Genomic DNA, 24,303 nt, shown 5'->3' on the forward strand with positions numbered 1-24,303 from the left:
CGACATACTGAGGAGTTTCCGGCAGCACATGACCACATATAAGGAGGCAAAAGATTGCTCTCTATCTCCACCTGCTGGTAGATGGACACAACCCACTAGTCTATGGATTGATCTGTTATGATTAATGGAAAGAAAATTATCAGGTATGATACATAATTTTACCTTACTAACAATAGTTACGTCAGTTCATTTTTCAATTGTATCAGTACTCTGGGATGGATACCATCCGGTCCAGGAGATTTGCTACTCCTCGTTTTGTCAAATTGCTGTATTACATCCTACAGGTTTAAAGAGATTTCATTGTTTCTCCAACTGTTTAGCTTCGAATAGCATTTCTGGCACCGGTATCTCTCCCATATCTTCCTTGGTGAAGACCGAAGCAAAGAATTCATTTAATCTCTCCGCTGTGGCTTTGTCTTCTCTGATTGCCCCTTTTACCCCTCGGTCATCTAACGGTCCAACCGATTCTTTTGCTGGCTTCTTGCTTTTAATATACCTTAAAAAAAAATTTTGCGATGTGTTTTTGCCTACATCGCAATCTTTTTTCGAAGTCCTTCTTTGTCTTCCTTATCAGCGCTTTGCAGTTGACATTCCTTATAGTAGCATAGTAGATGACGGCAGAAAAAGACCTGCACGGTCCATCCAGTCTGCCCAACAAGACAACTCGTATGTGCTACTTTTTGTGTATACCCTACTTTGATTTGTACCTGTGATCTTCAGGGCACAGACCGTATAAGTCTGCCCAGCACTATCCCCGCCTCCCAACCACTGGCTCTGGCACAGACCGTATAAGTCTGCCCAGCACTATCCCCGCCTCCCAACCACCAGCCCCGCCTCCCAACCACTGGCTCTGGCACAGACCGTATAAGTCTGCCCAGCACTATCCCCGCCTCCCACCACCGGCTCTGGCACAGACCGTATAAGTCTGCCTAGAACTATCCCCGTCTCCCACCACCGGCTCTAGCACAGACCGTATAAGTCTGCCTAGAACTGTCCCCGTCTCCCACCACCGGCTCTGGCACAGACCGTATAAGTCTGCCCAGCACTATCCCTGCCTCCCACCACTGGCTCTGGCACAGACCGTATAAGTCTGCCCAGCACTATCCCTGCCTCCCACCACCGGCTCTGGCACAGACCGTATAAGTCTGCCCAGCACTATCCCTGCCTCCCAACCACCAGCCCCGTCTCCCGATCTCGACTAAGCTCCTGAGGATCCATTCCTTCTGCACAGGATTCCTTTATGCTTATCCCACGCATGTTTGAATTCCGTTACCATTTTCATTTCCACCACCTCCCACGGGAGGGCATTCCAAGCATCCACTACTCTCTCCGTGAAAAAATAATTTCTGACATTTTTCTTGACTCTGCCCCCCCCTTCAATCTCATTTCATGTCCTCTCGTTCTACCGCCTTCGCATCTCCTGAAAAGGTTCGTTTGCGGATTAATGCATTTCAAATATTTGAACGTCTATCATATCACCCCTGTTTCTCCTTTCCTCCAGAGTATACATGTTTAGTTCAGCAAGTCTCTCCTCACACGTCTTGTAATGCAAATCCCATACCATTCTCGTAGCTTTTCTTTGCACCGCTTCAATTCTTTTTACATCCTTAGCAAGATACGGCCTCCAAAACTGAACACAATACTCCAGGTGGGTCCTCACCAACGACTTATACAGGGGCATCAACACCCCCTTTTTTCTGCTGGTCACACCTCTCTCTATACAGCCTAACAACCTTCTAGCTACGGCCACCGCCTTGTCACACTGTTTCGTCACCTTCAGATCCTCAGATACTATCACCCCAAGATCCCTCTCCCTGTCCGTACCTATCAGACTCTCCCTGCCTAACACATACGTCTCCCGTGGATTTCTATTCCCTAAGTGCATCACTTTGCATTTCTTCGCATTGAATTTTAATTGCCAAACCTTAGACCATTCTTCTAGCTTACTGAGATCCTTTTTCATGTTTTCCATTCCCTCCCGGTGTCCACTCTGTTACAGATCTTAGTATCATCCGCAAATAGGCAAACTTTACCTTCTAACCCTTCGGCAATGTCACTCACAAATATATTGAACAGAATCGGCCCCAGCACCGATCCCTGAGGCACTCCACTACTCACCTTTCCCTCCTCCGAGCGAATTCCATTCACCACCACCCTCTGGCGTCTGTCCGTCAACCAGTTCCTAATCCAGTTCACCACTTCGGGTCCTATCTTCAGCCCATCCAGTTTATTTAAGAGCCTCCTGTGGGGAACCGTGTCAAAAGCTTTGACATTCCTTATGCTGCTGCTTATTAGTTTCAGTTCATTCCTTCTTCCATTTTCTGAAAGATTTTCTTTTAGCTCTAATAGCTTCCTTCACCTTACTTTTCAACTATGCTGTCTGTCGTTTGGTCTTCCTTTTTTTTAATACATGGAATATATTTGGCCTGGGCTTCCAGGATGGTATTTTTTACCAGCATCCACGCCTGATGTAAATTTTTGACCCTCCCAGCTGCTCCTCTAAGTGTGTTTTTTTTTCTTTTCCATTGTTCTTTTTATCAGTCTCCTTTTTGAAAGTTAAATGCTAATGTATTGGATTTCCTGTTTATACTCCAAAGCTAATAACAAATCTGATCATATTACGATCACTGTTATCAAGCGGCCCCATCACCATTATCTCCCGTGTCAGATCATGTGCTCCACTAAGGACTAGGTCTAGAATTTTTTCTTCTCTTGTCGGCTCCTGTACCAGCTGCTCCATAAAGCAGTCCTTGATTTTGTCAAGGAATTTTACTTCCCTAGCATGCCCCGATGTTACATTTACCCAGTCAGTCAATATCAGAGTAATTGAAATCACCCATTATTATCCTGTTGCCCAGTTAGTTAGCCTCCATAAATTCTGGTAACATTTCTACATTCGTCTGTTCATCCTGGCCAGGCGGACGGTAGTACATTCCTATCACTATCCTTTTTCCCTTTACACATGGAATTTCAAATCTATTTGATTCAATGCCCTCTTTAACATAGATTGCTGCTATTCCACTAATTCGATCCACTGTATCAGTATGATATATACTTTGTACCCCGATATGATAGTGTCCCACTGGTTATCCTCCTTCCACCAGGTGTCAGAGATGCCTATTATATCTAATCTTTCATTTAGTGCAATATATTGAAACTGACCGTCTTATCTTAGGCTTCTGGCATTTGCATATAGACATTTCAAACTGTTGTTCCTATTTACATCATGCTCAAGTACTTTACAGTATTAATTTGCAATCTTTTGTCTGTTTTTTTTTTTTTTAATTTAAGGACACCTGATCTATGGTCTCTTTTGCAACCTCACTATCGGGATACCCTAGCTTCCCTGTTTTTGTGATATCTTTAAAAGATACCTTATTCCAAATCATGTGCTTTTGATAGACTGTCGGCCTTTCCCCAGTCTCTAGTTTAAAAGCTGCTCTATCTCCTTTTTAAATACCGATGCCAACAGCCTAGTTTCACCCTGGTTATGGTGGAGCCCATCCTTTCAGAATAGGCTCCCCCTTCCCCAGAATGTTGCCCATTTCCTAATAAATCTAAAACCCTTCTCTGCACCGTCTCATCCATACAGTGAGACTCCGGAGCTCTGCCTGTCTCTTGGGCCCTGCACGTGTAATGCACTTCAGAAAATGCTACCCTAGAGGTTCTGGATTTGAGCTTTCTACCTAAGAGCCTAAATTTGGCTTCCAGAACCTCTCTCCCAAATTTTCCTATGTCATTGGTACCCACATGTACCAAGACAGCTGACTCCTCCCCAGCACTATCTAAAATCCTATCTAGGTGACGCGTGAGGTCCGCCACCTTCGCACCAGGCAGGCAAGTGACCAGGTGATCCTTACATCCACCAGCCACCCAGCTATCTAGATTCCTAATTATGGAATCACCAACTACAACAGCTGTCCTAACCCTTCATGCTGATCTTACCCTTCTTCCCGCCCCCCCCCCCCAACCCGGGTGGCAAACTCCCAACCACCACTGCCTCTCTGACCTTCTGAACTCATCTCGTGCAGTTCCCAAATAGGCAGTCCCTTTTTTCACATGCACATTAAACTGAAAGGATAACAACTGATCTGATACTGTGATCTTCAGAAATCGGCCAATCCAAATTTGATACTTCACCCCCCATCTGAAGGATAAAATTCAAATTTATCATATGTCATCCCATGTGCTTTTTCCGCTTCACCTTTTGGTCGAAGGCTATATCCAACTGCAAACATGTTATTAGAGGCTCATCAGAACGGACCTTAAAACTCTCCAAGCACAATCCGTCTATTTAACTCCACCATTACTTCCCCAATCTGCAGCATATTCATTTGCACAAGAGATGATGGTAGAACAGTAATAATTTTTGTCTAATGGACCCTATGCACTGAATTTCAGGTCAGGCTGGTAAGCTCTAATGTGATCATGTTAGTTTATTTGTAATATGAATAGGCCTGGTCCACAGTAGAATGAATTGTTCAGGAACTGTTTAGCTTATAATGTGTTGTACTGATGACTGTATGATAAATACAGTATGCTTATTTCCTTGTCTTATTTACTTTAGCTGATTATTCTGGCCAGTGGTGGGCCCCAAGCTCTAGTAAATATAATGAGGACCTACACCTATGAAAAACTGCTGTGGACCACAAGTCGTGTACTGAAAGTGCTATCAGTCTGCTCAAGCAACAAACCAGCGATTGTTGAAGCTGGTAGGTACAATAACTATCTGATCTCTTATAAGAATCCTGCAAGAGTTCATACTAACTTTTTAAATTCCACATGTTTAGGTCACAAAATTTCTTTTGTTTTCTTTAGCTTTTTGGTTCCAGATGGAAATGGGACACTTTCTGTAGCTGGTTTCATAGAAAAACAGGAGATACTTTAGTTTTAGCGCTCTTTCATATTGCTCTGCCTGACTGAGTTAAGCTAATTGGAAGAACATTGTTATATGCAGAGAGGCTCCCGAGTGACTAACAAACGGGAGATAAAAGGGGCGAACCGTAGCCGTATCTCTCGGCTTCCCTATCATCAAGCCGATCAATCCGTAGACTGGTGGGTTGTGTCCATCTACCAGCAGGTGGAGATAGAGAGCAATCTTTTGCCTCACTATATGTGGTCATGTGCTGCCGGAAATTCCCCAGTATGTTCTCTATCTCAGCAGGTGTGTGGTCACACAGCAGCAGCTCTGGCTAGGTCTCCAAGCCTAATTGTTTAAGTTTTGTTGAGTACCTGGGGTTGAGGGCTCTTCGTGAGCAAGTGCAAACCTGGTGGTGCCAGGTCCCTCCTTTTCTCCCCCCTCCCGCTGGCTCCGTTTAAAAAAAAAAATTTTTAAACGTTCAAAAAGGACGTCCATTTGCAGCTGCTCATGGGAACAAGTCGTCGCTGCTCGGAGCAAGAAGCAGGTAATTTTTACCTTTTACTAGCGGGCAGGGGGTTCCCCGAACGGTCTCCACGTGGCTATGGCCTCGGATGGCAAGGGCGCAAAAAGACGCTCCCCGGAACGCGTTCGCGTGCCTAGTGGGGAAGCGGGGGGATCGAAGGTAGAGTCGCCTTTTTTGGGCTGCCTTGCGGAGCCGGGAGAGTTCACCGGTTTTTCCTCCGGCGCGGCGGCCTTTCCCATCTTAGGCACCCATCCCCCGCTGGCCGCCCTCCCGGACGTGACCGGCCACGCGGCTCGGTCGGCTTCTTCTTGGGCCGCCCTCGAGATGGGAGACGTTAACAGCTTGGTCGCCCTTGAATCGGGCGACAGTAAGAAGTCAGCGAAATTAAAACGCCCTTCTTCCCGCGCGGCTCCTTCTTGGAGTTTCGCGCCGGATGCCATTTTAGACGCGCAACACGCCTCTCCCCCGCTACTGGGAGCGCAGATGGAGGGCGCCTCTAGGGCCGCGGCACAGGCTGCAGAAATGCACAGACTGGGGGGTTTCTCCCCTAAGTTCATTTTGCTGCTGCATCAGGCCTTTCTTATGCAGAACACTGCCCCTGCTCACCTCTCTGATCGGGGTGATGAGGCCTCTATGCTTAAGCGGCCTCCGGTGGATCTTCCACCCTCGGGGGGCTCTGTCTCCTCTGATGTGGATGACGGCAGCGTGTCTGAGTTCTCCCAGAGATCCTTAGCGGAATCGATGGAAGAGACTGATCCTCGCTCGGATGGAGCGGATGACCCCTCTGCAGCGCGGCTTTTTCGCTCAGAGGATTTGCCCAACCTGCTTGTGCAGGCCATGAGCATTTTGAAGATTGCCTCTCCGGAGGAAGGCGCTCTCTCAGCCTCTACTGGCTCCGCCATTATGCTGGGAACGAAGCGCCCGCCTAGAACCTTCCACGTTCATGAAGCCATGCAGACCTTAATTTCAGCGCAATGGGATGCCCCTGAGGCGAGCCTGAACGTAGCCAGGGCTATGTCCCATCTGTACCCCTTTCCTAAGGGGGAACGGGAAGCCTTTGGCCCATGGTAGATTCCTTAATCACTGTCGTGACTAAGAAAACGGCGCTGCCGGTGGAAGGTGGCACTGCCCTGAAGGACGCCCAGGACAGGAGAATGGAGGTGGCCTTAAAGTCGTCCTTTGAGGCGGCCGCTCTGAGTTTGCAAGCCTCGGTTTGTGGCTCCTACGTGGCTAGGGCGTGCCTGACTGTTTTGCAGCGGGCTTCCCCCTCGGAACCTTCCTGGAGGGCAGAATGGCCGACCCTGGAGTCGGGTTTGGCCTACTTGGCAGACTTGCTGTATGATGTTTTAAGAGCCTCGGCCAAGAACATGGCTTAGACAGTCTCTGCGCGGCGGTGGCTCTGGCTTAAGCACTGGTCTGCTGACCATGCCTCTAAATCTTGCCTTGCCAAGTTGCCTTTTAAAGGCAAGCTGCTCTTTGGGGACGAGCTGGACAAGATCGTGACGGAGCTTGGCACGTCCAAGGGCAAGAGGTTGCCGGAGGTCAGGACTTGGGCCGGCAGTGCCCGTCCTGGTTCCTCTAAGGGCCGATTCCAGGAAGCCCGTCGGTATCGCCCGGGCAAGTCTGCCTCCTCTGCCTCCGCTTCCTTCAAACGGAACTTCTCCCCTAAGCAGCATTCCTTTCGTAGGGACCGCCGTCCCGGAGGTTCGTCCTCCGGCCCGCCCCCAGGGTCGCGTACCCAATGACGGGGACCTGGTCCATGGCCCAGTGCAGATAGGAGGAAGGTTGTCCTCGTTTCTGGGCGAGTGGACCAGGGTAACTTCAGACGCTTGGGTTCTGGAAGTCATCAGAGACGGCTTCAAGCTAGAATTCTGCCGATCCCTAAGAGACGGGTTTGTAAACTCTCCTTGCAAGTCTCAGGTCAAAGCAGCTGCCGTGCAGCAGACTTTGAGCAACCTGATCCGCTTGGGCGCGGTGGTCCCGGTGCCAGTAGATCAGCTTGGCAAGGGGGGCTACTCCATTTACTTTGTGGTGCCAAAGAAAGAAGGATCTGCTCGGCCTATTTTCGACCTCAAGGGAGTCAATCAGGCCTTGAAAGTTCGGCACTTCCGGATGGAGACCCTCCGCTCCGTAATAGCTGCGGTGAAAAAGGGAGAATTCCCATCTGGCTGCCTCATCAGCGCTTTCTGCACTTTGCAGTGCTGGGCCGACACTTCCAGTTCAGAGCCCTCCCGTTCGGGTTGGCTATGGCTCCGCGGAGCTTCTCTAAAGTAATGGTGGTCATCGCAGCCTTCCTCTGCAAGGTGGGAGTGTAAGTCCATCCCTATCTGGACGACTGGCTGATCCGAGTCCCTTCCTATGCGGGTGCGGGAGAGTTACAGACAGGGTCATTGCTCATCTGAGCTTCCTGGGATGGATCATCAACTGGGAGAAAAGCCAGCTGCACCCGACTCAGTCCCTGGAGTATCTGGGAGTTCGATTCGACACCCTAGTGGGCAGAGTGTTCCTGCCGGACAACCGGAGCGTCAAGCTTCGGACCCAGGTGGGCTAGTTCCTAGCCTCCTCTACTCTTCGAGCTTGGGACAATGTGCAGCTGTTGGGCTCCATGACGGCCACGATGGAGGTAGAGCCCTGGGCCAGGGCTCATATGAAACCACTACAGCACTCTCTTCTGCGGCGGTGGACTCCTGTCTCGGAGGATTACGCCGTACGCCTTCCTTTGGATCCAGCGGTGCGAAAGGCGCTGAGCTGGTGGCTGAGGCCAGGCAAGCTGTCTGCAGGAATGCCTCTTACGACCCCGGAGTGGGTTGTCGTCACGACGGACGCCTGCTTGACGGGCTGGGGAGCCCACTGCCTGGGACGGACAGCGCAGGGGCTCTGGTCTCCTGCAGAGACGAAATGGTCCATCAACCTCCTGGAGCTCCGAGCCATTCGGTTGGCGCTTCTAGAGTATCTCCCGGTACTGGTGCTGAGGCCTGAACGGGTCCTGTCGGACAGTGGCACAGCTGTGGCCTATGTCAATCGCCAGGGAGGTACCAGGAGCGCCCCTCTAGCCAAGGAGGCCATGAAGCTATGCCTGTGGGCGGAAGCGAATCTGGAACAGCTGTCGGCGGCCCACATTGCGGGAGTCATGAATGTCAAGGCGGACTTTCTCAGTCGCCATACCTTGGATCCCGGAGAGTGGCAACTGTCTGCTCGGGCGTTCTTGGACATCACGAAACGCGGGGGCCGGCCGAGCCTGGATCTGATGGCGTCCTCGGCCAATTGTCAAGTGCCTCGTTTTTTCAGCAGAGAACGGGACCCTCGATCTCTGGGAGTTGATGCTCTTCTCCAGCAGTGGCCGGCACAGGAGCTTCTCTACATGTTCCCGCCCTGGCCCATGATGGGCAGGGTGCTATGCTGGGTGATCCTGGTGGGTCCGGATTGGCCCAGACGTCTCTGGTATGTGGACTTAGTCAGACTCTCGGTGGGCGGCCCTCTGCGGCTGCCAGCGGTGCAGGGCCTCTTACATCAGGGTCCCGTGATGATGGAGGATCCCTTACCCTTTGGTCTTACGGCCTGGCTCTTGAGCGGAAGAGGCTGAGGAAGAAGGGCTTCTCAGACAAGGTCATCGCCACTATGCTGAGAGCGAGGAAGCGCTCTACTTCCACCACTTACGCCAGGGTTTGGCGTACCTTTGCGGCGTGGTGCGAGGCAGGCTCTGTATCGCCCTTCACTGCTCCAATATCTTCAGTGTTGGCGTTCCTGCAAGAGGGGCTGGAGAAAGGCCTGTCGCTCAGTTCGCTGAAAGTCCAGGTGGCGGCTCTAGCTTGCTTTAGGGGTCATCTGAAGGGGGCTTCCCTGGCTTCACAGCCAGATGTGGTACGCTTTCTCAAAGGAGTTAATCATCTGCACCCCCTCTGAACTCGATAGTGCCTACGTGGAATCTCAATCTGGTGCTACGGACCTTGCAGAAGCCGCCCTTCGAGCCCTTGCCAAGGGCATCGCTGAAGGACCTGACGCTGAAAGCAGTCTTCTTGGTGGCTATCATCAGCCAGAAGAGTTTCTGAGCTTCAGGCGCTCTCGTGTAGAGAACATTTCCTGCGATTCACTGAGGCAGGAGTATCGATTCGCCCAGTGCCTTCCTTCCTGCCCAAGATTGTTTCTCGATTCCATGTAAATCAGCAGCTTTACCTACCCTCCTTTCGTAGGGAGATTACCCAGAGGAGTACCCTGCGCTCAAATACCTGGATCTTAGACGGGTCATCATCAGATACTTAGAAGTGACAATGATTTCCGGAGGTCAGATCATCTGTTCGTGCTGTTCGCAGGCCCTCGTATGGGTCTGCAGGCATCTAAGCCTACGGTGGCACGTTGGGTCAAGGAGACGATCGCGTCAGCTTATGTGGCGGCAGGGAAGATTCCGCCTATTCAGCTGAAAGCACACTCTACTAGAGCACGAGCAGCCTCGATGGCGGAGTCCAGATCTGTCTCCTTGGAAGAGATTTGCAGAGCGGCTACTTGGTCGTTGGCTCATGCCTTCTCACGACATTACCGCTTGGATGTGGCTGCTTGGGCCGAGGCCCAGTTTAGGGCTTCAGTGTTGCGTTCAGGGATTGCCATGTCCCGCCCTGGGTGAGTACTGCTTCGGTACATCCCACCAGTCTATGGATTGATCAGCTTGATGATAGGGAAGGTAAAATTATGTATCATACCTGATAATTTTCTTTCCCTTAATCATAGCTGATCAATCCATAGCCCCTCCCAGATATCTGTATTGTTTGTGTTCTGGTTATATTTCAGGTTCAAGTTCAGTCTTCATGTCCTGTTCACGAGGACTTCGTGTTCAAGTTCTTCCAATTGAAGTCTCTTTGAGTTGAGACGATTTTGTGTTACAGTGAGCTGCTGCTTCCTCTTCCCCCGTTTCAGCGGTGGCTGGATTGATAACTAAATTATGCCGGCGCTCCCTCCCGCTTCGTGCGGCTGTAGGGTAGCTTTGTATCCCTCCCGCTTCGGCGGTGTTAGGGTAAGCCAGCTCCTCCCGCGATTGCGGTAGCAGGATAAGCCAGTTCCCCCCGCGTCGGGGTGTGTGGTTTCCCGCCCATCACCCCGACGGTGGTGTGCTGGAATATTTCCCCTCCCCCGCTTCGGCGGTGGTGAGCTGGGCAGAGTGTCCCTTTGTTGGGTGTAATTCTCTAAGTGCTGAGTCCTGCAGATGGAGCTTTGATATCGACATACTGGGGAATTTCCGGCAGCACATGACCACATATAGGGAGGCAAAAGATTGCTCTCTATCTCCACCTGCTGGTAGATGGACACAACCCACCAGTCTATGGATTAATCGGCTATGATTAAGGGAAAGAAAATTATCAGGTATGATACATAATTTTACCTTTGGGCGGCCGCCCAAACCGTTGCACCGACCAGGGCAAACTTGAACAAGGCCGGAGGTAAACCCGACTGCGGTCCACGCAGACCACGTAGCGGACAAGAAAACAAACCCATCCGCATAGCTACAAACGCCTGGGCCGCGGGAGTGGGCAGCGGAGAAAGAACCGGATACCCTTCGGGGGATAGGCGCCTGAGACAAATCGAGGATCCTGACCAGGCGACCAAGAGACCACGAGGGAGCCGCGCGGGGCTGAGTTCGCCGACTCTGTGGGCTGCGGTGTGGGCGAGTCCGAGATCCTACTCCGTCGCTCCCAGAGCAGTGCGAGGGCCCAGGTTGCAAGACTGTCTCTCGCACCGTCAGCCGCCCAAGCGCCGAGCTTGCTAAATCCGAGAGCTCGCCCACAGCCATCGCGCTTCCCGGCAGGAACTGCCCGGGACCGAATCGGGTGAGAGCTCCGGGTGACCTAGGGTGGAGTAAGAGGGAGCTCACCCGCGGCCTGTGGCGTAAACCCGGCCCGAGCGATGGCGAGCACGGGCAGTGGACAGCCTCACCTCTTGAATAGGTGAATGTAGACCTGCGCGGACCCGGCCCAGCGGTCCAGGAGACCCACCACACCTCCACGGTACTCCCAGGCCCAGCAGCCCGACGCTCACACTGCCCTTCCTGCCGCATGGCATGGCCTACCCGCACATCGGATCTGTAACGGGGTAGACCTCCATGAACGCCTTGGCTGCTCTGTTGCTCTGAAAGCAGCACAGCTGCTGCAGCTGCCCCAGTCCGCCCGATCCAGTTACTCCCTGCTTAATTCCAGTCCACCTGATCTCAGCTTGTTCCAGTCCGCCGATCCTGCTTCCCCCCCTGCTTGTTCCAGTCCATTTGCTCTAGCGTGTTCCAGTCCGCCGCTCCAGCGTGTTCCAGTCTGCCTGATCCCAGCTTGTTCCAGTCTGTCTGATTCCAGCTTGTTCCAGTCCGCCTAATCCCACCTTATTCCAGTCCGCCGATCCAGCTTCCCCCCGGCTTGTTCCAGTCCGTCTGCTCCAGCGTGTTCCAGTCCGCCTGATCCGAGCTCGTTCCAGTCCGCCTGATCCGAGCTCGTTCCAGTCCGCCTGATCCGAGCTCGTTCCAGTCCGCCTGATCCCCAGCTTGTTTCCAGTCCGCCTGATCCGAGCTCGTTCCAGTCCGCCTGATCCCCAGCTTGTTTCCAGTCCGCCGAACCAGCTTCCCCCTGCTTGTTCCAGTCCATCTGCTCCAGTGTTCCAGTCCGCCGATCCAGCTTCCCCCTGCTTGTTCCAGTCCATCTGCTCCAGTGTCCCAGTCCGCCTGATCCTGCTTCTCCCTGTCTATCCCAGTTCATCTGCTCCAGCCTGCTTGCTCCAGTACATCTGCTTCAGCCTGCTTGCTCCGGTACATCTGCTCCAGCGTGTTCCAGTCCGCCTGATCCAGCTCGTTCTAGTCCGTCTACTCCTGCTTTTTCCAGCCGGCTCCAATCTTTGCTGCGCTGCTCTCCTCTGCTCCAAACCATTCCAGCTTGCTCCAGTCCTGCTGATGTACTCCCCACGGCATTCACCTGCTCCTGCCTGCCTGCTAGCACTCATCTGCTCCCGCCTGCCTGCCTACTAGCCAATCAACCTGCCTGCTAGCCAGTCACCTGTTCCTGCCTGCCTGCTAGCCAATCAACCTGCCTGCTGCCCTATCACCTCCTCATGCCTGCCTGCTAGCCAGTCACCTGTTCCTGCCTGCTAGCCAATCAACCTGCCTGCGGCCCTATCATCTCCTCATGCCTGCCTGCTAACCAATCAACCAACTGCTCATCGGCCCATCAACAACCGCCTGCCTCCCAGCCTGCATAACTACCTACCTCTGTCACTACAACTACACCCGTAAACACCCAGTCACTACAAATGGCCCCCATGCATATTTTCTTCCTTGCCCTATCCCTCCCCAACCTTTTCCCCCTCTTACCGCCGCATACCGCACATACTCACTGCCAATCCATGTCCTCTCCCATCCTGCTCGCTATTCCACCCCCGTCCCCCACCTCACCATCCCTACTGTCCTCCTCCTCCTTTCTAGCACTCAACCTTCAACACCTCCTTCCTGCCTTGAACCCCTCCCTATTCCTCTTAAGCGCACCCTGTCTTCGCCGCCTCTGTCGCCCTACCTCCCCCACCCTCCTCCACACTGTGCTCCTTCTCCTGCTATCTGCAGGCGACATCAATCCCAACCCAGGTTCACCACACCTGTCCTCGTTCTCTCTTCATCCATGCAAACGTTTCCGCAATATCTCCAATCTCATCTCTGTTCCCCTCCTCCCTCCCTTTCTCGTGTGCCCTGTAGAATGCATGCTCTGTCCGCAACAAACTTTCCTTCACCCACAATCTCTTCATCTCCTATTCCCTTCAACTGCTCGCCCTAACTGAAACCTGGCTCACCTCTGACGACTCTGCCTCAGTCGGGGCCCTATGCCATGGTGGCTATCTTTTCTCCCATTCTCCCCGCCCAGCTGGCCGCGGTGGTGGCGTCGGGCTACTACTTTCGCCCTCCTGCAGTTTTCAACCTCTCCTTCTACCACAGTCTCACTGTTTCTCATCCTTTGAAGTTCACTCCATCCGTCTATTCTACCCGCTGCCACTCAGAGTTGCAGTCATTTACCGCCCCCCTAATAAGTCCCTCCCTTCCTTCCTTACCGATTTCGATGCCTGGCTCTCCGTTTTTTTTTTTGAGCTCTCATCCCCATCCCTCATTCTTAGCGATTTTAACATACACACTGATAACCCTTCCGACTCATACGCTTCTCAATTCCTCACTCTAACCTCCAACTGAGCTCCACCACCCCTACTCACCAATCTGGCCACTGTCTTGACCCTGTCCTCTCTTCTACCTGCTCCCCCTCCAATTTCTGCGCCTCAGCTCTTCCTCTCTCTGACCATCACCTGATCACCTTCACACTTCATCACCCTCCCCCTCAGTCCTGCCCAATACTAACCATTACTCCCACCTTATCCTCTACTATCTCTGATCTCCTCCCCTCCATCATGAGACTGTCGACAAGGCTGTTTCCACATACAATGCCACCCTCTCCTCCGCTGTTGACACCCTTGCACCGTCTATCTCCCGTCCCTAAGGCGTACCAATCCCCAGCCCTGGCTGACCCCTTGCACCCGATACCTTCGCTCCTGCGCCCGATCGGCTGAACGCCTCTGGAGAAAATCTCGCACCCACACCGATTTCATTCATTATAAATTCATGTTATCCTCCTTCCAGTCCTCCCTATTTCTCGCCGAACAGGACTATTACACCCAATTGACTAACTCCCTCAGTTCTAACCCCCGCCGTCTCTTCGCCCCCCTTAACTCCCTCCTCAAAGTGCCCTCCGCTCCCACCCCCCCCCACCCCCCACTCTCTCCTCAATCACTGGCGGACTACTTTCGCGACAAGATGCAGAAAATCAACCTCGAATTCACCACCAAACCATCTCCTCCTCCTCCTCACCCTATAACACACTCCCTCAACCAACCAACCCAGGCCGCCGCCTCCTCTTTTCCTGTTATCACCGAAGAGGAAACTGCCTATCTTCTCTCCTCTTCGAAATGCACCACCTGTTCCTCAGACCCCATCCCCACCAACTTACTTAACGCCATCACTCCTACTGTCACCCCCCCCCCCCCATTTGTCATATCCTCAACCTCACTCTCTCTACTGCAACTGTCCCTGACACCTTCAAGCATGCTGTAGTCATACCACTCCTCAAAAAACCATCACTTGACCCTACCTGTCCCTCAAACTACCGCCCCATTTCCCTCCTACCCTTCCTCTCCAAGATACTTGAACGCACCGTTCACAGCCGTTGCCTTGATTTCCTCTCCTCTCACGCCATTCTCTATCCACTCCAATCTGGATTTCGCCCCCTACACTCGACGGAAGCGGCACTTTCAAAAGTCTGCAATGACCTGTTCCTTGCCAAATCCAAAGGTCACTACTCCATCCTTATCCTCCTCGACCTATCCGACGCTTTTGACATGGTCAATCATACAGTGGGGGAAATAAGTATTTGATCCCTTGCTGATTTTGTAAGTTTGCCCACTGACAAAGACATGAGCAGCCCATAATTGAAGGGTAGGTTATTGGTAACAGTGAGAGATAGCACATCACAAATTAAATCCGGAAAATCACATTGTGGAAAGTATATGAATTTATTTGCATTCTGCAGAGGGAAATAAGTATTTAATCCCTCTGGCAAACAAGACCTAATACTTGGTGGCAAAACCCTTGTTGGCAAGCACAGCGGTCAGACGTCTTCTGTAGTTGATGATGAGGTTTGCACACATGTCAGGAGGAATTTTGGTCCACTCCTCTTTGCAGATCATCTCTAAATCATTAAGAGTTCTGGGCTGTCGCTTGGCAACTCGCAGCTTCAGCTCCCTCCATAAGTTTTCAATGGGATTAAGGTCTGGTGACTGGCTAGGCCACTCCATGACCCTAATGTGCTTCTTCCTGAGCCACTCCTTTGTTGCCTTGGCTGTATGTTTTGGGTCATTGTCGTGCTGGAAGACCCAGCCACGACCCATTTTTAAGGCCCTGGCGGAGGGAAGGAGGTTGTCACTCAGAATTGTACGGTACATGGCCCCATCCATTCTCCCATTGATGCGGTGAAGTAGTCCTGTGCCCTTAGCAGAGAAACACCCCCAAAACATAACATTTCCACCTCCATGCTTGACAGTGGGGACGGTGTTCTTTGGGTCATAGGCAGCATTTCTCTTCCTCCAAACACGGCGAGTTGAGTTCATGCCAAAGAGCTCAATTTTTGTCTCATCTGACCACAGCACCTTCTCCCAATCACTCTCGGCATCATCCAGGTGTTCACTGGCAAACTTCAGACGGGCCGTCACATGTGCCTTCCGGAGCAGGGGGACCTTGTGGGCACTGCAGGATTGCAATCCGTTATGTCGTAATGTGTTACCAATGGTTTTCGTGGTGACAGTGGTCCCAGCTGCCTTGAGATCATTGACAAGTTCCCCCCTTGTAGTTGTAGGCTGATTTCTAACCTTCCTCATGATCAAGGATACCCCGCGAGGTGAGATTTTGCGTGGAGCCCCAGATCTTTGTCGATTGACAGTCATTTTGTACTTCTTCCATTTTCTTACTATGGCACCAACAGTTGTCTCCTTCTCGCCCAGCGTCTTACTGATGGTTTTGTAGCCCATTCCAGCCTTGTGCAGGTGTATGATCTTGTCCCTGACATCCTTAGACAGCTCCTTGCTCTTGGCCATTTTGTAGAGGTTAGAGTCTGACTGATTCACTGAGTCTGTGGACAGGTGTCTTTCATACAGGTGACCATTGCCGACAGCTGTCTGTCATGCAGGTAACGAGTTGATTTGGAGCATCTACCTGGTCTGTAGGGGCCAGATCTCTTACTGGTTGGTGGGGGATCAAATACTTATTTCCCTCTGCAGAATGCAAATAAATTCATATACTTTCCACAATGTGATTTTCCGGATTTAATTTGTGATGTGCTATCTCTCACTGTTACCAATAACCTACCCTTCAATTATGGGCTGCTCATGTCTTTGTCAGTGGGCAAACTTACAAAATCAGCAAGGGATCAAATACTTATTTCCCCCACTGTAACTACTTCTCGCCACACTGTCCTCACTCGGGTTTCAGGGCTCTGTCCTCTCCTGGTTCTCCTCTTATCTCTCCCACCGTATCTTCAGAGTACATTCTCAGGGTTCTTCCTCCACCCCCATCCCGCTCACTGTTTGAGTTCCTCAGGGATCCGTCCTTGGACCCCCTTCTTTTCTCAATCTACACCTCCTCCCTGGGTTCTCCTCCCATGGGTTCCAATATCATCTTTATGCTGATGACACCCAGCTTTATCTCTCCACACCAGACATCAATGTAGAAACCCAGGCTAAAGTATCGGCCTGCTTAGCCGACATTGCGACCTGGATGTCCAACCGCCACTTGAAACTGAACATGGCCAAGACCGAGCTTATTGTCTTCCCTCCCAAACCCACTTGTGCTCTCCCTCCACTATCTCTGTCGATAACACCCCCATTGTCCCCGTCTCATCTGCCCGCAACCTCGGGGTCATCTTTGACTCCTACTACTACTTAACATTTCTATAGCGCTACTAGGGTTACGCAGCGCTGTACAATTTAACAAAGAGAGAGAGTCCCTGCTCAAAGAGCTTACAATCTAATAGACAAGTGAACAGTTGGTCCGATAGGGGCAGTCAAATTTGGGCAGTCTGGATTCACCGAATGGTAAGGGTTAGGTGCCGAACGCAGCATTGAAGCATTAAAGCATTAAAGCATTGGGCTTTAAGCAAAGACTTGAAGACGGGCAGGGAGGGGGCTTGGCGTAAGGGTTCAGGAAGGTTGTTCCAAGCATAGGGTGAGGCGAGGCAGAATGAGCGGAGCCTGGAGTTGGCGGTGGTGGAGAAGGGTACTGAGAGGAGGGATTTATCCTGTGAACGGAGGTTACGGGCGGGAACGTAAGGGGAGATGAGGGTAGAAAGATAGTGAGGGGCAGCAGACTGAGTGCATTTGTAGGTAAGAAGGAGAAGCTTGAATTGAATGCGGTATCTGATCGGAAGCCAGTGAAGTGACCTGAGGAGAGGGGTGATATGAGTATATCGGTTCTGGCGGAATATGAGACGTGCAGCAGAGTTCTGAACAGACTGAAGGGGGGATAGATGGCTAAGTGGGAGGCCGGTGAGGAGTAAGTTGCAGTAGTCCAGGCGAGAGGTATCCAACAGATAGCCAAGACCTGTCACTTCTTCCTCTATAACATCAGCAAAATTCGCCCCTTCCTGTCTGAGCACACCACCCGAACTCTCATCCATTCTCTCATTACCTCTCGCCTTGACTACTGCAACCTACTCCTCACTGGCCTCCCACTTTGCCATCTATCCCCCTTTTTTCTTAATCTGTACAGCGCTGCGTAACCCTAGTAGCGCTCTAGAAATGTTAAGTAGTAGTAGTAGTGATTGATAAAGCCAAACTATAGTACTTAGTATAATAGAGAGAACTAGCATACTTCTGTTAATTTTTCATGTATTGCTTTTTCATTCAGGGATTCTGTGAGACTTGGAAGGGCTATGTAATCTTAAGTTATGGGTCATGCAAATTTTTGTTACCCTGGTTGTTTCACTAAAACAAGTTCATAAGTAAATTTCCTGGAAATGACCCAAATAAAGGCAGAAAATTGATTCCTTTTCTCCGTCCAGTTCAAGTGCCTGGAGTTCATGCTCTCCAGCCAGCAGATAGACAAAATCACTGGTTTGTCAACATCTCACTATATAAGGTCCTGTCTAGTCTCAACATGGTAGTATTAGTTTCCAGCAGATGATAGCAAGCAGACCCGAGAAGCTGGATTTTGTTTTAAATAGATATGGCATCCAATCATTGATCTACTTATCCTAGAGCAGGGCTGAGATCAGGAGCTGCTGTGCCCAATTGCGCAATCTTTAGCTCCAGGGTGGACATAGCTGGGCTGGTGACTTTCCAACCCTCTTATCACCCCCACCCCCCAAAAAATTCCCTTTCTCTGAGGACAAGCAGGCTCCTATATTCTCACAAGTGGGTAGACGCTGATCCATTTCGCCCAGTCCGGCATTTATGCCAAAGTATTAAAAAAAACCCCCAAAATTGTGCATTCTGAAGCGTGAGCCACGCTCCACTGCACATGCACGAGTGCCTTCCTGCCCGCCACGAGAACACGGTCCTCTGTTTTGTTTTTTTCCATGTGAAGAGCAGTTGTGTTTTCTCTCTCTCTTCACACGCCCGATCTTAGAGCTTTTTGAGTGCCTTTGGCCTTTCTTATGTTTCAACAGTTTTATTGAAAAGTCAACAAATAATCATCCAACAAGCTCATATGACCATGGATTGAAACATAAGCATCTTAATAAGTACAAAATAATCTCATCATAAAAGTTTTAACTTTTTGTTTTCTCCCCCCATCCATAGTTTCAAGGTTTAATATTTTATTAAAGTTATCACAAAACAGCTCATCAACACCTCCCAAGTAGGACCTCCTGACATGTCCCTATCTCTAAACAATAACCAACGTGATGTTGATAACCTCCTCTTTTCATAACCATATTCAACGTAACCTATCCCTTCCACATCTGCACGGGGCCATGACGGCCTCTTTGTGGCATATTTTGACCACTCCAATTAAGATGCCAGGCCGGCAGCTTTGTTTCTTATAGCCATCATTCTCCCAGCTAATCCACATGTATAGTGTTACATGATATGGAGTTTCCACAAATCTATCAAAACTCTTTAGGATTGTAGTACAGAACTAACTTACCACTATGCCCCACCTAATACAGCCTTCCTTCCATGACCCCCCCCCCCCCCCCATTCCTCCCCCTTCCCTTGACTCCCTCGTAACAAGAGTATTAAATTGAGATTCTTTTTAGGATCATAAACCACCCAACTAAAACCCCCAAAACAGCCCCCTCCCATAGGCGCCCAGTATCAGAGGCTTGGAGAGGCTAAGCCTCCCCTGCTGTGCTCTGAGGGGTTTAAATTGTTGATTTACCTCCATCCTCACAGCAGGAACTGCAATGAAAGCCCTCTAGCCTTGTGTAACCAGTTGTAGAAATTGGTTTATGGTTTGTTTACCTTACTGCTGGGGGGGGGGGGGGGGTTGGCTGGAGGTGTCTTGGGTTGCCAGGGAGATATTTAAGGAGGATGACTTCCTGACCTGCACTGAGGACAGATAACAGCAGAATCTGATACTGGGCCAGCATGATCAGAAAAATTCACCAGTCAACAAAGGTAGAAAAGATCATTTTATTTTCATTATAGTGTTTGGAATATGTCCACTTTGAGAATCAGGTGCTCAACATTAAAAGTTTATATTTATTTACTTATTTATAGCATTTTATCCCACATTAAACATGAATTAGGGTGTTTTGTGGCTCTACATGAAAATTGTGATATGATCTCTTGTTTCATATTGTTGACAGTCTGCATTTTCCGTATGGGTGGTATGTTGGTGTATTAGGTTCTGCCCAGTGTAATATTTATGGTACAGTAAGGTTCTGAGTGTGTTTTTGCACAAAGTTGTGCATAGTGTTTTGCAGTTGAGCGATTGTGGTTAGAATATGCTTTGAGCAACCACTTATGATACATATCATACATATCTAAATTTAATAAAAGGTATTGTGACTTTTATTTTTTCTGTGTGTTATCAAACAATTATGGATTTAAGCTCTACCCCTGGCCCCACCCCTAACCCCACCTCCTTTAGCCTCCCCAAACAGTTGGGCCACCGACCGCCTATGCCCCCTCCCTCTCCCCCCTGTTCAGAAGCTGCCACTACCTAAACCTACCCTCTCCTACTTTGGCTGTTCCCTATCTTCAACATATCTCATATTGTTTAGAATCTTTTGACTAATGATAACAGTTCTATGAATTTAACAACTGCTTTCCAAATATAAGCAAAACAAAATTTTCAATTATTCATCTTTAAATCAAGTGCATAATACTAGTAACCATACTATCATTCACTCACTGTCTCATACTATTCTCTATACCAGTACACAATGGTGCTTGCTGAAAAAGACAAAAACATGCATAATGACCTAATATACATGCAAAACTACCTCTGAATAAACTCTGCATTTACTTCTTAATGCTTGAAAGTTCTAAACAACGCCTCAAGGCAGTCTTCTTTAATCCTTTTTACAAGGTCGTGCAGATCTATAAAGGTCGTTGAAAAAACAGTCTGTTGTAAATGTCTCCAATCGCTGAAAAGACTGTTGTAAATGTCTCTCCACCGGAAAAAATGAATTTACATATCCTGTAGATTCACACTTACCTTCCACAGCATTTTCACTGGTTGATACTTTGATTAAACACGGGTAGCTGCTGACGTCGTCAACCAATGCCCAGAGGCAAGAATGTTTAGAATGAGACTGCGACTCTGGGGACTCAACATTTGCAGGTAAGGACCCCACACCGCCATAAAGGATGTGCCTCTTTTCGGTGACCCCTTCTTGTCTTTAGCTTCCCAAACTGCCAATTGGTGAATTTGATTTCTCCAGTGCCCGATTATTGGCATAATGCAATAATATTGCATAATGACTTTTTTCTCCACAAGGGCAAGTTTACGACACAACCTAGCCTCAAATGTATTCAAAGCATTAAAGGCTTGTGGTATATCCAGCAGCAATTGCCCCACTGTCCCTCCTATTTCTCGTGCCAAAAGCCGACTCATGAATCTCTTAACTTGCTCCCAGAATTGTCTGATGTTTGGACATCCCCACACGGCATGCACTAGTGTGTGTACCGATTGCTTACATTTCAAACAGTTTTGCCCTCCATTATCCCCTATATGGGCCAATTGCCTCCCCATCATGTATGCCCTGAGTACCACTCGGAACCCGCATTCCCTCAATCTCGCATCAGTAGTCAATGTCGGTATTCCCCTAATGGTGGTAGCGACAACCCAATAGCCCAAAACTACCCCAAGATCAGCTGCCCACTGATAATCTCTCTCCAGGTCCCCTTGTATCAAAGCCCTTCGTATATTTGAAACAGAAAATCCTACCCTTTATTCCCTTGAAGAATTCTCGGATTCCCGTTCCCAAGGGAATCTTCAAACTCGGGGTCTAAAGTTTCTATATAATGCTTGATTTGTGTATAAGCAAATCTATTGCCCCACGTTGCCCCCACTTTTTCCTGTAGCTGCGAATAGGTCATTATCCGTTTCTCCTTTGACAAAAGATTCTCCAACCTACTGATACCCTTCTGTTCCCATAATCTAAAAGTTGGATTATCCAACCCCGGCTCAAATGTAACATTCCCTCTGATAGACAGTTGGTCCGAGACCTCTGCATTACCTCCTAGTTTGTTTACCAATTTCCCCCAAGCCTCTTGCATAGGGCGCAATAGAATCCCATCCTTGAAACCCCTCAGCGTTCAATCTCTCCCAATGTGTAACAATGTATAGTAATTGTGGTGCATATAAGGCTGTTTCCAATTCTTTTGGTGTATATATCTGTGTAGTTTCATACCAGTCCCCAACATGTCTTAGCAAACATGCCCAATTATATTGTCTTAGATCTGGCAGCCCCCCCCCCCCCCCCCCCCCCCCCCCCGTGGTCCAAGGGCCAATCAGTCTATCTATTCTCAACTTTGGTTTCTTGCCAGCCCAACATAGTTTCCCAAATAGTCTGTATAGTTTGTTTTTTCAAATCTTTCTGCAAAAGTCTTATTGGCAAACTTTGAATGACATATTACCATACATATTAGGCCCACTCTTCCTAGTAAAGAGACTGGTCGATCTCTCCATTTTTGTAGTTGTTTCTCAGTAGCTTCCAACAATATCTAATACATCCCCCTTCCTATCCCTCCCTTACATTTTTCACATAATGATCTACATGTTAGTCCCTATACTTCCCTCCTATCATTCCCCTAACTATTCCTTCCTCCTTTATTGCCTATATTACCTATCCACGCATAAATGATTACCTCTTTACTTACAATATTATAGTTGCATCCATTTTATACCACTTTGTTAACATGATTTACTATGTAAGCCGCATTGAACCTGCTAATGAGTGGGAAAGTGCGGGGTATAAATGTTACAAATAAATCTTTCCAGACTCTATCCTTCAGAGTTAGATTGACAAGTTCCCATTCCTCACAAATGATTAAAAATAATATAAGCCCATTAGATCTCACAGGAGGTAGAAATGGTGGGGGTACTGGGCTATATGAGCCTAAAGAATTAGCATAGCAGCAGTGACAATTGACAAACTTGGAGGGAGGGGGGGAGAAGGGACATATAGGGCAGTGGTTCCTAATCGTTTTCAGTTCATGGCACCCTTCGTGTCCGAGCAATGTTTTTACAGAACCCCCCCACCACCACCACCCACATTTTCTCTGCACAAATATAACAGTGCTAGGTTGTCCGTATAACCAGCCCCTCCAAATGACACACTGATTACGATTTATAACAAATTACTACCTATGAAAAGTTACTCTGTTGTTATACTTCCTCTTTGTACAGCTGTATGCTGCACAAGCCAGCATGTTTAAAAATATAAGTGAGATTAAATTTTAAAAATGGTACCAACAATAAAGAATGACAGCTTGTACGTAGCAGCTCATAGGTTTGCTTGCTTTGTTTTGAATGGAAAGGGAAACGGAGACTGATCTGTTGGTTTCAACTTTTTGACTTCATTCCGTCTCCTGTCTTCATCCTACCTTCTTGGCAGTTGCCTCTGCAAGTCCCGAAGGCCATCTGCTCCGTGTCCTCAGTTGCCGCAACAAAAAAAAAAAGGAAGCAAGCGCGGGGCCACGGCTGCCTTCAGGCATGGACTGTCTGCTGTGCTGGTCCTCTGCCCCTGTTGACATCAGAGGACTGGCAGAACTGGCAGCACATGCTTGAAGGGTGCTGCAACCCTGTGTCCTGTGCTTGCATTTTTTTTTTTCTGTCGCTGCTGTCTGCAGTAGCGGTTCTGGCAGGAGGGATGTCTGGATTTTCCGCAGCACCCCAGAGAGTTTGCTGCGGCGCACCAGGTTGCCACAGCACACAGTTTGGGAAACGCTGATATAGGGGCTCATTTAAAAAAAAAAAAAATCCATCCAAAAAGTGGCATAAATCTGCATTTGGACATTTTTCTCACAAAAATGTCCAAATTGGTATTTTCAAAACCAATTTTTAGATGTTTTTCAATGAAGTCCGTCAGACGTTTGTTCAAATCATAGAGGCATATTAAGGGCTGGATCAGGGCGTTCCTAACACTTGGATGTTTTTCTGCCATAATAAAACAAAGCAAAAACATCCAGGGCTGTAAGTTGGATGTTTTGGTCTAGACCTGTTTTATTAATGAATAAGCCACAAAAAAGTGCCCTAAATTATAGAATGACATGGGCACAAAGTTTGGCCCCCACCCCATCCCTGTGGGTTTTGTCCCCACCCTGTCCCCATGGCTCTGTCCTCATCTGCAGGAGCTTCGAACAATTATGATTTTTATATTTAAATCTTTATAAAAAGGACCAATATGCTATGCAACTGTTGTGTATAAATTACAAATAGAAATCAATAATAGCGAGTAGCTATAATAACCTTCCTCACCACCACCCTCTACTCTTCCAACCCCAACAACTAATTTCTACTATCCCAAGGAATCCTAATCCACCCTGTTAAAATGTCCATGGGTACAAAATACATCCCGTTCTGTATGCCCTAGAGGGGAGAAATATGACCTATGAAGCACGGTTATGATTTTTTAATCTGTGGGTGAATAAAAAGTCGTCAATCTCAGGATACAGTCTAGCTCTCCTGTCTTCCACAATTCTTCCTGCAATAGAAGATGTGTTCTCCGAGGACGAGCATGCTGCTGTTCTCACATGTGGGTCGACATCCGCGGTGGCCCAGGAATCGGCAAGCAAAATAAAAACAAAGTCTTTCGGGAAAGTTCCGTCGTATGGGCAGCGTGAGCGTGCCTCTTTAGTTCTTTTATTCTCCGCGATGAGGTGCGATTTGTTTTCCTGATAGCTCCTCTCAGACCCAGGAAGAACT

General features: G+C 49.2%; 1 protein-coding gene across 5 annotated transcripts in view; it reads left to right on the plus strand.

Moving 5' to 3' along the window:
* CTNNB1 (catenin beta 1) overlaps window positions 1-24,303 on the plus strand; it is a 254,122-nt gene that overhangs the window by 127,186 nt on the left and 102,633 nt on the right. For all 5 annotated transcript variants that reach the window (XM_030209331.1, XM_030209348.1, XM_030209355.1 and 2 more), the window contains exon 7: window positions 4,568-4,712. In XM_030209331.1, the coding sequence (XP_030065191.1) occupies window positions 4,568-4,712 (145 nt within the window). The remainder of the gene's footprint in view (window positions 1-4,567; window positions 4,713-24,303) is intronic.

The sequence above is a fragment of the Microcaecilia unicolor genome, chromosome 1, assembly GCF_901765095.1.
Source record: "Microcaecilia unicolor chromosome 1, aMicUni1.1, whole genome shotgun sequence".
NCBI classification, from domain to species: Eukaryota; Metazoa; Chordata; class Amphibia; order Gymnophiona; family Siphonopidae; genus Microcaecilia; species Microcaecilia unicolor.